The 15,000-nt window shown below is 42.9% G+C and overlaps 1 protein-coding gene across 6 annotated transcripts in view; it reads right to left on the reverse strand.

The window, feature by feature from the left end:
* Window positions 1–15,000, reverse strand: part of gphnb (gephyrin b) — a gene marked incomplete at its 5' end in the record, with an annotated part of 111,825 nt that overhangs the window by 62,818 nt on the left and 34,007 nt on the right. For all 6 annotated transcript variants that reach the window (XM_083934294.1, XM_083934299.1, XM_083934297.1 and 3 more), the window contains one exon: window positions 1,118–1,196. In XM_083934294.1, coding sequence (XP_083790420.1) covers window positions 1,118–1,196 — 79 coding nt within the window. The remainder of the gene's footprint in view (window positions 1–1,117; window positions 1,197–15,000) is intronic.

Here is a 15,000-nt window from a genome sequence, read left to right on the forward strand (position 1 = left end):
ATATTTTGCTTAACATTGGTTTCCCACATAACTCTGGATGGCCTACAAACATATAGCCTTAAATTTCCTCAAATGAGAAATATGTTTTGCAGTGTAAGTGTAATTACCATCTTTTTGTTTGTTAGCGTTGAAAGTGGCAATGGCTGACACAGCTACTATGACAGTTGGTTTCCTTTTCTGTACTGACAGTCGACTCTGTGCTTCAAGGTTTTTTTTCTGGCTTTTGCATATTAGACTGGCTTTCGAATTTGTGACGTTCCAAAGCTTGCCCAGGGTACATTTAAATCTCAGATTTCAGGGGAGTGCACATACATCTCCCCCTTCAGTAGAGGAATGTGGAAATACCTCTCCGGTGACAAACTTTGATCAGATCCAGGTCAGTATATTCAAGACATTTTAAGGGACATAAACATGTGAAAAACACATTTGAGTGGAGGGAATCTTTAAATAATTCACATTGACACTTCTGTGAAAACCCCATAGCTATCACCAGTGCACAAATCAGATCAGAAATAAACTAAATGAGCATAGAGACAACCTGGCACAGTGCACCTTTTAAAACTTCTGAAAAAGGCATAAAAACAATGTCTAAATGCATGCAGTACAAGGGGATTATTTTTTTCAGGATTTTAGTTTGTTTAGATATACACAAGACAAAGTTCAATTGTGTTGATGTGAAGATTATTGTTTCTGTAAATTCTTCTTCTTTTGTCACGGATCACATCTCTTTTAATGCAAACAAGTGTTGATTTCAACTTCTTTAGCTTCTTTGAGCAAATAATGACTTCTGAGAGTCATCCTTAAACAGAAGAGTGCTGCAGCTCTTTTGTTGTTGCCATGCATGCTGGGAATTTCTCTCCATAGGGCGACACCGAGCTCCGACATATTGTGTTGAAGAGATATTTTTAGTTTCTTAGTTGCACAGAGAGAAAACAGCTTGCACACAAAAGCACGCCCACAAACAAACACGCCGAGAGTCTGTTAGTAGTTTTGTGTCATATATTTAAGGTTAGTTCAATTACTCAACTCTGGAATAAACATTTGTGTGCATGAAGGAGATGCTTGATGTTTTCTTTCGTCATCTCTGTGGAATTATCATGAAAAGACCAATACTCACAGGGAGGGATCATGGATGAGATCTTTGAGGTTGACGCCACTGCGGTCCTCTGCAAGGTTCCGAAAACAGCTGTCACTCACTGGATAGACAGAGAGAGGCAGAAGAAAATGATAAGCAATCTAAAATTAAAGGGCTTTAGCACAAATAGCTATAATTACATCATGGGCATTGTCCAAATGGTAACTCCCAAAAATCCTTTACTCAAATGCCAGCTCACTTTCTCACTTTGCAAGACCAAGAGTTACTATAATGTTCTAAACTGTGTCATGGTTGGCCATGTGTGATTACTAAAAGAGGGAGACAGATCTTCAGATGAAGAAAACACACAAAAACTATCTTTCTTTGATCAAATGATGAACACTATGAACAACATCCAAGATGATCCAACCACACCTATGACTGTTTCTGTATTCATTCCTACATTTTGATCCATATTTTCACTTCTTTGAAATAAAACCCTGCATCCTGGATATACTTGACCCGTCCATTGTGTCCACATTAGGGAGGATAGGATACTCTCATTTGTTGCTTGTCAGATTCGACTGTACCAAGGCAGTAACTGCATATAAAAATGATGTCTGGTGTAACTACTACATTGTCTTCTGCATCATGTTTTCCTCCAAAAGTATGTTGCATATCAATTATGGCCACTATGTGAATAAATCAAACACTGACATCACCTTCAACCTCTCTCTATAAAACCCCGGCAGCCCCACGACTGCAGAGCAGGTGCGAGCCACATGAGTCATCATGGTGATCACAGACGGATAGACTGACGAATAGAGTGAGACAGGGAGAAAGACGAAGACACGGGGACAGGAAACTAGAAAAAAAAGAGAGCCACAAAGAGACAGACGAGGAGGATGAAGAGAAGGACAAGGTGTTTTGTGATCTGATGGGGGCCAAACGTGAACGGACAAGCTTGTGTCTTAAAATAGATGTAAAACTAATCACCGGAAAGGGGAGGGGGGGGTGTAGTGCAGTGGATTTGATCCAAAAACTTGATGCGCTAGTTGTAGATAAGACTGGAAATGTCATGATGTTACTCCAATGAAGTGCCATGATCCATGAACGAGAGGGGCGGCGGAGGGATAGAGTGAGTGGATGGGTGAAGCAAGAATGGTGTAAAAAAATGGAAGTGGGATGGCAAAGGGGGGATGTGAGGGAAGAGGAATGCATCAGAGCCGGAGGATGGAGGGATGAGTGTGAGCAATGGTGGGTGAGGAAAATGGGAGACTGAGGTGGAGAACAGAGGATGAAAAGGATGGAAGGATTTTTTAAAGGGGGGGGCAGTGACGATAGGGCAGCGCTGTGGAGACAGAGGTAAACAGAGGGTGCAGGACGTTGCTCTGGGCTCTGGCAAATAAATGGGAGAGTGCTGACATTTGCACACAGAGGCAGCTCAGCTCAGAAAGAGAGAGAAAGAGAGGGAGAAACAAGAGAGACAGAAAGACTGCGGGAGGGGAGGAGGAGGAGGCGAGATGTAGCTTGAAAAAAAGGTTGAGAGAGGAGAGAAAACCGGGAGCAAGCACATGGAATACACACCACCCTGGCTTTAGAGGGGCACTGCTGCATAAGTGCATGTGTGAGTGTGTGTTTGTGTGTATATGTGTGTGAAGAGGGAACTTCCTTCAAGACTGCAGTATTCCTTACACACACACACACACACACACACACACACACACACACACACACACACACACACACACACACACACACACACACACACACACACACACACACACGGAGCACTCCTCAGTCTTTCTCTCCCAGCTACCCCTTGATCTAAAAATAGCCGTTCCACTCTCCTACAAGAGGCAGCAACCATTCTGAACCAATCAACACGCTCTGTCAAAGGCATCGGTACCCACCACCCCTCTATATGTGTGTGTGTGTGTGTGTATGTGTGTGTGTGTGTGTGTGTGTGCGTGCGTGCGTGCGTGCGTGTGCATGTATGCAACAAGGGGAACTCCTGAGTGAAGGTAATAAAACTGCCCCTCCCTGCTGCACCGGTTAATAGAAATGGTGGGAAAGCGATCCCTTCTACAAAACAATAGCAGGGAGTAGAATCAAAGAGCTGGAGGGAGAAAAGGGGGGAAACAAAAAAGGGAGAGAAGGAGTGAGAGTGGAAGAGAGGAAGATCTGGCTGCAGTTGAAACAGGCTTCAAAGGAATATTAATGTGATCCCGTGCGAGAGCTGGAGACAGGAGAAGAGAAGGGGGAAGAGGGAGGGAGGATCGAGGAGTGAGAGGGGAGGGGGAAAAGGTGCGCAAGATTTGTGACGCTCTCTCCCTCCCATCTCCTGAGCCCCGCCCGTACACCTTTCTCCAGGTAAATCTGAAGCTTAGCTTTCGCTGTGTACCGCATCTACTCTGGTGTCCGTCAATGGCGTTTCCAGACTTTTTTTGACCGGGGTGGCCCAAGTGGGGCACTGACTTAAGCAGGGGTGTCATGGAGTGTGCCAACAAGCATCCATCATCAAAGGCACACACACACACACACACACACACACACACACACACACACACACACACACACACACACACACACACACACACACACACACACACACACACACACACACACACACACACACACACACACACACACACACACACACACACTCTCACACACACACACACACACACACACACACACACTGTCTCTACTATATACGGTATATATACAGTATATATAATTAATATATATATAAACCTTAGAGACGCACCATTGATACATTTTTGTCAGAAAAAATCCATGATTTGATTTGGTTCCCAAAACTTTTGACATTTGGAGATTTTTGAATAATATTTCAACAATTTGCACTTCTGTTCTGGATACTGCAGAAACACCCGTTTGTCAATATATCCAGGAAAGCCACACATCATCCGACTGTGCGAGGTCTCTGGTTAGTGATTGAAGTTTCCTGAGGCTGTTATCATCCCAGAGGTCACAACAGGTAATTTTATACAGTGAGTCAAGAAATGGTCTCACTACAATGAAATGGCTACTAGGGGGACTAAAATCCTCCCACATGGATAAAGTTGGGCTCATTGAATCTACAAGAAGCGTTCCTGTCAGACCCAATTTAAGCAAATCCAACACTGTTCAGGGACCCCAGGATGCAGAAATATTCCAATTTTAGAATAGGCAAAACTAACACATTTGTACTGATTTTTGCCCCCCAAACCAGATTTAATTATCTTAAACCCGACATGTCTGTAAAGGGAAGACTCTAGAACCCATTTTCATTCAGATATCTTGAGGTCAGTGGCCAAGGGACCCCTTTAAAAATGGCCACAATTTAGCCAAACTTTTAGCCAAAGTATTATTTTGCTCCCTTCCCAACAGACAATGGATTCCTTTGATAGTCTTTCTATAAAACTGAACCTGGTGTGGTTCCTGGGGTGGCCAATCAGATCTCTTGGGTGGCCCATGCCTCCTTAGACCACCCCTTTAAAATACCCCTGGTGTCTGTTCTAAGACACATTATGTAGGAGAAAACAGGGATTTAATCCTCATAATAGATGTCCACTTAGCTTTGCTTCCAACCCTGCGAATAGCTAAGAATCCAGCCTGATCCTGGTGCAGACACTCTAGTCCTCGGTCACAGCCAAAGTGAAGACACAATCAAGTGCCCCGTCCCACCCCAGAGGGAGCTATTCTCCATGGTACAGATAGTACACAGAAAGCTAAAGGTCAATTCTTCTACTCAGTCTGCCAACCACTAGAAGACAGACAGCTAAGGCCAGACAGACAATTGTCTGGCTGAGGCTGGTTCTAGACGACTGATACATCATCCCACTATTCTGCGGTCAAATATTTAAAGACACGTAGAAACTCATATCTTGGAAATGCAATTTCAATTCAAGCTAGTGCAATCAATTTTCAAACATGGCCTTCCTGATATTGAGTGAAACCAAAGACTGCACTCAAAACTACACACTTTTACTTCAATACTCACTTTTCCTTATTTTGTTTCTGGGGAGTTTATTTCTGTTATTATCTGTCTTTTAAGTTAAGCATTTGTTAATCAGCTTTTGTGTGTACTACATAATAATAACAACAATGTGAGTTTCCAAGGTCAAGAATGAACATGTTATCATTAATAATCTTGCCCCCCCCACCAACACCAAAAAAACAGATATAAATCCTAAAATTACAATTATAACTTTGAAAGTCAAATAAAGAAAACATAATTAATAACAGTATAATTAAGAACAAAAACGTAAGAGCATTTTCTATTAAGTACAGATTTCGAAGACTGACTTTACGTGCTTGATATCTTAAACCACACTGAATTTATCCATATGGGCATCTCTGTAATTGAAATACATTTTCAATTTGATGTCTATTTTCTGGTGCCTATTCCTGTATCGACTCCGATCATCTCATATTTGCCTCCACCTGTGAGTATGTATGAGTGCAGAAGCCTGAATGTCCCCAGGCTACAGCAGTGGGAGGAGAGGAGGAGACCTGTGCTTCAGAAGCATTAAACAGGGCAACGCACACTCACACATGGGATCTAGTAGTGCACACAAACACAAACACTTATGCTCGCTCTTAAAGGGTTAATGGCTTAGCCATAGCAGAGCAGGAGAGATCGGGACACTGGGGAAGACATCAAGAGACCAAAGAGTACTGATCAGGGAGGAAAAATGTCAATAGAGTGAGAATGAATGGAAAAACACGGGAGGAATTATTGCTTAAAGGGGAAGAAAAGAGGGAGGGGAAACTGGCATGGGAAAGTATATATAGCAGAAGTATTTTGTCTTTCTGGTTCTTCTTATAGTAATACAATGTAAAACCAATGATGTCCACACAACAGAACCACAGAGCCAACTGTTGTCCTTAATACAAATATCTAAGTATTCTGCACATTAACTGTCATTTTACAGAGATAAAATCGGACAAAATAAAAAAAATGAAGTTGTGGAAATAAACTGTACATTTACTCAAACAGTGTACTTAAGTAATGTACAAGAATCCTATTTCAATTGTGTACTTGGTTATTTACATTTTATGTAACTTTATACAGTACTCCTATTCCACTACATCTCAGAGGCAAATAATACTTAACTACATTTGTCAAGTGAAAACCATGTTTCTCCAAATTCGGTGAGTTCGAATTTTATTTTTAGAGATTAGAGTGTTTTTAATATCCTACATCTTAAAGTTGTACTCCATAAGGTTTGAGATACGTTGTTTCTAGCGGCCTCTGTGGTGGTAACCACATGAGTATGATTGGATCAAGTTGAGAGATCAGTCTATGGTTCTTTCAGAGCCTCCATCTTGTCACGTTCATGGTCACTATGTGTGGTGATGATTGTATTTTTTATATATCTTTTGTAAACCTCTACACACACACATATTCCTCTTATACTTTTACCCTTACTACAAACCTGACTCAGAATTTGGAGTATCCGATTTCGTAATACAAGTGAACGCATCATAACCGTTGGTGACAATCTGGGCCGACAGACCAACTGCTGTCAGCAGCGTCACTAACATGGCTGCTTATTTATATCTAGGGAGGGAATGTCGCCACAGACACAGATATTGGAATACTTGGCAAAAAAGGTAGTAGAAGTGCTTTTATTAGTGCGTCATATGATCAATCACCATTGTTTTAACTCACTATTTGATAGATATTAACTTAAAAGGCAATTAAATAGATGGAAAGCTTACGGACTACAACTTTAAGCTAAATAAATGATTTAAAAATGATTATTAGTATTAAAAAATACCCTCTTGTATCAGCTATCTGTCTGTCAAAGTGCAGCTAGCATACAGGCTAGGTATCTTTTTCTGATACAGATACTCTAAGTTAGCTAGCAGGCTAGATGCTTCCTCCATCTGCAATACAGTAGCTTAGCTAGCTAGAAGGCCAAGTGCTGTCAGTCTGTTAGCCAGCAGAGAGGATCATAAACTGCCACTATGTTCCACTCAATCATTTCCAGGACATAAAGCAGTCACCACTCATTATCTCCCTGGAATCCCACACTAATGGGGTTTTCCCTTATAGAAGAACTTCACACACACACACACACACACACACACACACACACACACACACACACACACACACACACACACACACACACACACACACACACACACACACACACACACACACACACACACACACACACACACACACACACAGCCTTGGACACCTTGTCATGGATCAGCAATTTTAAACAACACAGGCTACAAATCACAGTGCAAGAGAGAACCTAAAGTTGCTTGTGCCAAAGTGCTTCCAGCCCAATTATGACAGTGCTTATCCATCATTATGGCACTACCCTGCTGATCTAAAAAGAAAAATACAGAAATCCTGTCTTGTTTTGGATACAACTATTAATTTATACGTTTAACCATGCTTTGCCATGTGCGGGAAAATGCGGGAAAATGTGCACATGTAAGGAATTACCTTCTTCGCCTGAACAGCCCACTTGGCAGCTCTATTGTTTTACTGTATTTTATCTGCTAGCAGCAGTGCCAATGGCCCTGCAGCCCTGGAGAAGCTACTATGGAGGTCAAACACTGGATTGGGCTGACATCTGCTGGTGGGAGGGACAACACCTCTGCACACCAATAAGCCTCAACCAAAGTGATATCACTGCCTCCTGTCTCCTATTTTATTGGCTTGTTCTGTGTCAAATGGAAACACTGGGCCCCAGGCCTCGGATTAAGTGGGTTTAATGATGAATAGAGGTATGGACCCGCCTCCAGATTGTAATGGGGTGGGGTAGACATCTGACTAGGGGGCTTTCAGTACTACAGCCCCCTCCTAGCCAGAAGAGGAGAGGAGCAGTGGTGCACAAATACCAGCATCTTCATTCCATGGCAGGGTAAATTTCCAAATTAATAAAGGCTTCACGGTGCTGGGTAAAATATAGTAACAGTAATAACAGCAGATAACCTAATCTAATATAAGCCCACTGTATCTTAGCAACCTTGTTAATTCTGAGAGGAGCAGTGGGGTAAGCAGCAGAAGCACAGCATCCATCATCAAAGACACACCCAGCAGCAACACACACACACACACACGCACACGCACACGCACACGCACACGCACACGCACACGCACACGCACACGCACACACACACACACACACAAACACACACACACACACACACACACAAACTCTCAAACTCATGACACCACGCACATGCACATGCTATCTTACCATTAGCAACTATCTCAACCACACTGTGATGCAGATGAATGCATACACATGTGCAGGGATACACACTCATACACACAGATCCTCAGGCTTACTGTAAGCAGCCGGGAGAATGGAGGGGGTGTGGAGCGGAACAATGGGATCCTAATCGTCGGGCTGCATTTCAAAGCCTCTCCCCTCTACAACACTGTTTCTAGATAAGATTTGAAAATGCTATTTATATCCGCGGGGAAAGGAGCCAACCAGCAGCTTGATTTTCATTTATTTGAAGTCAGATCTAAATTGGGGTGGAGTTACATAATGCAAGAAGTGCGACACTCCACCTGCTACTGCCGAGCCAGCCATTGAGGAACACTACGGAGGGAAACAGCCCAAAAAATGCACTGGGCCCACGCTAATACTGCAGCTAATAATTACTCCATCGGCTTAATAACCATCATTTACTACACCAAAGGAGCCCGGCTCATCCATGTGGGTACAGCAGTGGGCCATCCGCATCTCAAATTCAAACCTACTCCACCATAGCCAGGCCAAAATCTGGCAACCATGCTGAGCCAAGGACAAAACAACACAGCACAACATGGCCCAGTCCCCCCACACACCAGATGTGTAGAGAAAGACGGAGAGGGAGACTGCTCTGTTCCTCACAGCTGTGTCCCAGGCAGGCAGGCAGGGCCCATCCCTGGCCCCGGCTCCCCAAACCCTCTCCCCCTTCCTTGTCTCCCCGGAGAGGAGAAGCAGCTCCATTCCAGGCTGAGTGAGGAAGGAGGATGAGAGGTGGTAGGATTGACATGTGGAGTTGAGGGAGGGTGAGCAGGAGCCTAACCCTGACAGGATAAAGAGAGCAATTCATACTGGAGGAGAGGAGGGGGAACAGAGAGGGGAGCAGCGGTGGGAATACCCCAAAGTGGGAGGGCAGAGCAACGGAGAAGGATAGGAAAGAGAGTAGTAAAATGGGAAGATGGGGAAAGTACTGGTTAGGGGAGGCTATGAGAACAGAGATGGAGGGGAATGAATAAAAAAACATCTAGGGGGGAATGAGAGTAAAAAAGGGGAAGAATAAAGGGAAAAAGAGGAGGGAGGATGAAGGAGAATGATGGGAGAACATATTCAGGCCAGAGAAAGTCAACTGAGTACCGAGTTTGATCCCTCTTCATTGCCATATACAGTATTTTCACCATGTAGGTGCTTTTTGTATAGATAATTTGAAAGCAGAGCAAAGGTCACTGGTGGACATAATGTATAGATGTGAAAATATGGGACTGTATCTTGATTTGTTCTCTGGATAATTGTATCTGATCATGTTATACCGACGATTAAGTGTTATCTTTATCTTGATTCTGCCAACATTGATTAGATATGTGTAGTAAACACAAACATAAGCAGAGACTTCACCAGGCCTTTGGATCCATATGTGGGAAGCATGTATGTGACTAATGCTGAAATGTTTAGTCAATTAATCAGGTAATCAATTGACAGAAAATTGATTCACAACAATGTACAATAATTGATTGATCATTTTATTTGCTTCACTGAGAGAAATGCTGTCTTTTTCAAGACACATTCACACATGGACACTGCCCAGTACTGTGCAACCACTATCCCGTTTTTTTCCCCACAATCCTAGAGCAAGGCCATGATATGTGCTTTTCTCTGTTTTATATTATTATTAATTGAATATCTTTGGGTTTTGGCCTTTTGGTTGGACAAGACAAGCAGTTTAAGACATCACCCCAGGCTCTGGGAACTAGTTTTGACATTTTATAGATAGATGATTGATTGATTAATAAAACTAGCTGATAGATCAATTAATCATGAATTCAAGCATTAACTGCAGCCGTAAGTCGAATGAATAGGGAGAAAGATTGTGCTGACCCTGAGTGTTCACCCCAGCTCTAGAGGCCTGCTCTTCACCTCGAATAAATAAAACATGAGGCCAACACAACCCCAACGCAAGTCAGCAACCAAAAAGACACACAGGCACGCACGCACGCAAGCACACACGCACACACACACGCATGCACACACACACAAACAAAAACAAAACACACCCCTCCACAATCAACACAGCAATCACTATAACTCAGAGCAGAACATATTATCTCCACCTTCTCTAGATATGAACTTGAAAAATGATGCAGTGTGCGTCCAAAAACTAGCCACTGCCTGTTTTTTCGTGATCCACCCAAGTGAGCCCACTCTGTCACTTCTCACACTCTGCATAACACTCACCTGTACCTCTCTTAATCATCCAAAAATCAGTGCAAGCCAGAGACTGCAGCAGCCAACAGCCTGCAGGTTTCCAAAAAGGCCTCTCGTATTGATGTTTTATTAACACGGCCATAAATATTGAAAAGACGCTTACTAATGAAGCCCCAGAAAAAAATTCCAGAGACAGTTTACAGCAACGGGGAATACAGGGATCTTGAACCCCCCCCCCCCCATTACATCCCCCCTTTTTATTTTCTTGATCTATAAAATCAATGGATCGGAGGGTCTTGATGATCCGCCACACCCCTTGTGAATATTAATCATAAATCACAGGCTCGGTACAATGAGGCCTGTTTCTGATGACAACAGGCGTGATGAATGTGTCTGTAGCTCAGTGTGGCATTATCATATAGCCAGTCAGGAGTGTGGATGTAGTAAGCAAAGGCTGGCAGGGTGTGTGGCTCTGGATGAGGTATCGCAGCTTTTTTTGTTTTGTTTTTCTCAGTGTAGCATGACATTTCGATGGCAGAGGGCCCACGGCAAGCCAGCTATCCGTGGCATTTCCAACAGCTGTTTACATACACAGACTAAATGTCCACTGTGTGTTTTCTGAACACATGAGTGCATGTGCTGCATACGCAGTGCAGCCATTTATATGATGCAGTTTACTAAAAGCCATGCCATTTGAAGTATCTGTCAGAGATATAAAGATAACATAGAAATAGTACTCGACTAATGTAAATTATATAGTTAAACTATGAAGCACTCTGCGGTGAAAACTCTTCGTCTGCTCTGATTGGTCAGCATTTCTCTGCCTTCTATATCTGCAGCTCTCTGCGTTGTTGCAACATCATTGCAACCATGGGATGACTGTAACTGCACTGTAGAGGCACTCTCTGCCTACAGTATATACAGTATAGTATATTTGTGACATCACAACCGTTTTAAGGCACAGTTTCTGAATACGGGCTGCGTGCATTTCTCTGTGGATTGACCATTTTGATACTTTCACAGAATTTATATAGCAATCTCATCCTGCTTTGTCATGAAGCAAAAAAGGACATGGCAATTTCACTTTTAAAAATTGCATTTAAGAATTCTAAAACAATCTCTCTTCCCAGAAAAAGTAGGATCGGGTTCAATGGCATTAGTATCCAATATTTAAACTAATTAAAAAAATCTAAATCCCTCAGACTCAGCTTTAAAAACAAAAACAAAAAAACAATTTGATCACCTTTCATTAACTGAGAAGCCGGAAACATTTTAGTCACAGCCTCATTAAGTTCACAACTGTAACATGAAAATGAGTTGAGCAGCAGAAGGTATATAATGTTCATTGAGTGTTTCTAACGCATTGAAATAACAGATGTACCCCACTTGTTACTTTTTTATTATTCCAAATAATGGAAATCCCATTGTGTAAATATTACATTGAGAAGCATAAAATATCTAGATTATATGCATAAAAGTTTAACTTTGAGACTCTCTTGTATTTGACGTGCACAAGATCATTTCTCTAAGGGTCACCAATCGGTTGTACTTGTTTAACGACAAAAACACACAGTCAACTAGTGGTCATAGATTGGTATTACAGAGTGCTATATCTTTACAATAACAAACTATCTTTGATTGAGCACAGACACCAGCTTGCAGAGAGTAGGCCAAAAGTTTCATATTATCTGGTGTGAAATTAACTTCTGAGATTGGATACATGATTTTTTTTTCATGTCAGAGCTTATGAACCAACATCATTTATGAAATGGGAACTCAGTTGTAAGAAACAACCTTCGTGGAGGCAGAAATCTCAAAGACATGAAACCAAACTTGTTTGCAAGGCCAGATATCTCTAACCTGACTCTCGCCAGATGAATTTCGTTCCGCCATGCTTCACTCATCCATTTGGGATCGCTCCATAGGAAAGTGATTTCAGGAGGCTGGGCCTTATCAAAAATCCTTGCATATTGACGTGCTACTTCCACCACTCAAATCGACACCAACCAGTGACGCTGATGAGAGCGACGCAGGGAAAAGCCAACCCGGTCGGGAGAAGGGTGAAAACATCGTTTCCACCAACAAAAGCCTTCAGAGCCGTTCTCAGGTGTTCTTTTAAAGAACCCCCCCCCCCCCCCCCCGCTAGATTAGACAACACAGATGAAATAGCAGCATCGACGTTGATGCCTGCTTCCTCGATTGGCTCGACCACCTGAAATCCCTTTTCTATGAAGCAATCCCAGATCGTTGAGTGGGGCTAGGCGGAGTCAAGGCGGAACGAAATTCATATGGCGATAGACAGGTTAAGATTTCTCCAGAGGTTATTCATTCATTCATCTTCAACCGCTTATCCCGGGGTCGGGGTCGCGGGGGTGCTGGAGCCGATCCCAGCTGAGAAAAAAAATATTTGTGTGTAATTTGTGTGATCCGACCCTTTAATTTGGCTGGTTTTAGAATAGAATTCTGCAGCTTAGAAAAAAAACAACATATGCTAAAGACGACAAGGGTGACAGAAATACAAATAAATAAAACAATTCAATAATAATAATATTATTTCCTTTTTTTCAGCCCCTTCTGTGAGTGTTATTTATGACTGCTCCATTAGTGAGCCAGGTACCATTCTCTTATTAGAAGCTGAAATGAGCTTGAGAGCAGCTCTATTGATTTCAATAGAAATGTGCTTACACTGGCATCAATATAGCTGCACATTTCTGATACCTCCAGTTCGAAGCTTCCCTACTCCCCTCTTCTGCCTCCACATCCCCTCATCTCTCCCCCTCCTCCTCCTCCATCCTTCCAAGCTGCTGATGCAGGGAAACCCTGGGCTGCACCAGTGCAACCACGGCTTAGCTGCTCATTCCAGTTTGCATCCTTGGAAAAACTGCATGAATCTGCAAGGAAAACACTCAGCTCATGAACTTAACTCAATATGACTAAAGATAGAATGGTCGGAAAGCTCTAAAATGGATAGCTATTGGCTAACATTAGGAATGGGGCTCTTTATCTGTTGGCTTTTAGGGTTGGTAGTGAAACGTATGTGCTCAGGCCTAATCAGATCAGGTATTGATTGGTCTTCATAGAGGAAGCTTAATGTTCTCTCTGCTTCTCTGTGATCTCTCACTCAAAGGAAAGAAGAAGAGAGGGAAGAACGGATACAGAAGGAGGGATAGATAAAGGTCAAGGGTTATGGTGCGACTGCAGTCAGTCTTACAGGTCAAGGTTAGACTGTCAGATGGCCATTTAAAATCAATACCAGGTTTCTGATCAAAGGTAAGGGTCACACTTATGCTGACCAGGGGAATCGTTTGATGGGCAAAGTAAATGCACATCCACCAATCCTGATTGGGAAAAACACGTCTCAAGAGGTGCAGCTGTCAAACCGATTTCTGGAGCCTAAGACACGACCATATTGTAAGTGACACATTGTTCACTAAGTGGAAAGTTAATCTAAACTGCATCTCCACAGGGTTCCCATGTGGCGAAGATGGCAGCCTCATCATCGTCTGGTCCACCGGCTGCCCTCCTCGTGACCAGCCCCATCTCCCTGCCCACAAATCCCATTTCATGCCAGCCATGCTTCTGAAAAGGCAAGACAAAAGCCCGATCAGCACAGCTGCAGCTTTAGCACATTGTACAGGCAATCATCGTGAAATCAGTGGAACAAAGCAAGGCAGAACTCTGCAGCACCCAAAACTACAGTATGCAGCGGCTCACCAGGCAGCATTAAGCTAAGGGTGCATCCAGCTTCTTAGAGAAGGAACTTCCTGCTACTGCTTGCTGATCAGTTCCAACTGCAACAGTACCTCCATCAGGTAGAAAAAAAGTTTATATAAAAAATACAGGTAAAAAAAGGTAAAAAAAAGTTGATTTCCTCGGTGTCAGACACGTTAGGTGCAGCCCTACATCACTTAGTCCATTAGTTCCCAAGCCGGGGTATGTGAAATAATAAAGGGCGTACGCAAAAAGCAAGTGCAGAGGTGGGGGTACGCAGCTGGAGGTTGAAAGTCTGAAGGGGTACAGGACTGTAAAAACTTTGGGAATCACAGTTTTAGGGCCTGTTTCCAGTCAGTGTCTTTTTTCAATTGTTCAATGAGCGCTCCGCCTTTTTTGTGTGGCCCTCAAAGTGCTTTGTGTTGAAAATCTCAGAACTTTTCAGAAAAGTGCTGGTGCTGTCACTGTTGCTCCTGTTCAGGAAACCATCACATGAAGAATGAAAAGCCCATTTGTTGGAGCAGGTCGTCTGGACACTGAATATTGCTGCCGAGTGTTGTGCTTTTATCACCAGAGGAAATGAACTCCTATGGATTAAAGTTAGAATCAACACGTTCCATGTGCTGCCAATGCTTGTTGATGTGTTTGTTATTGTGCAAGTAGGTGTGTGGTGATGCATGTGGGTATGTGTGTGTGCAAGCCATTCGACATCTTATTTCCCAGGATGCAGAGTTCTACATGCACACACACACACACACACACACACACACACACACACAC

Source organism: Echiichthys vipera (genome assembly GCF_963691815.1).
Source record: "Echiichthys vipera genome assembly, chromosome: 19".
In the NCBI taxonomy this organism is placed as follows: domain Eukaryota; kingdom Metazoa; phylum Chordata; class Actinopteri; order Perciformes; family Trachinidae; genus Echiichthys; species Echiichthys vipera.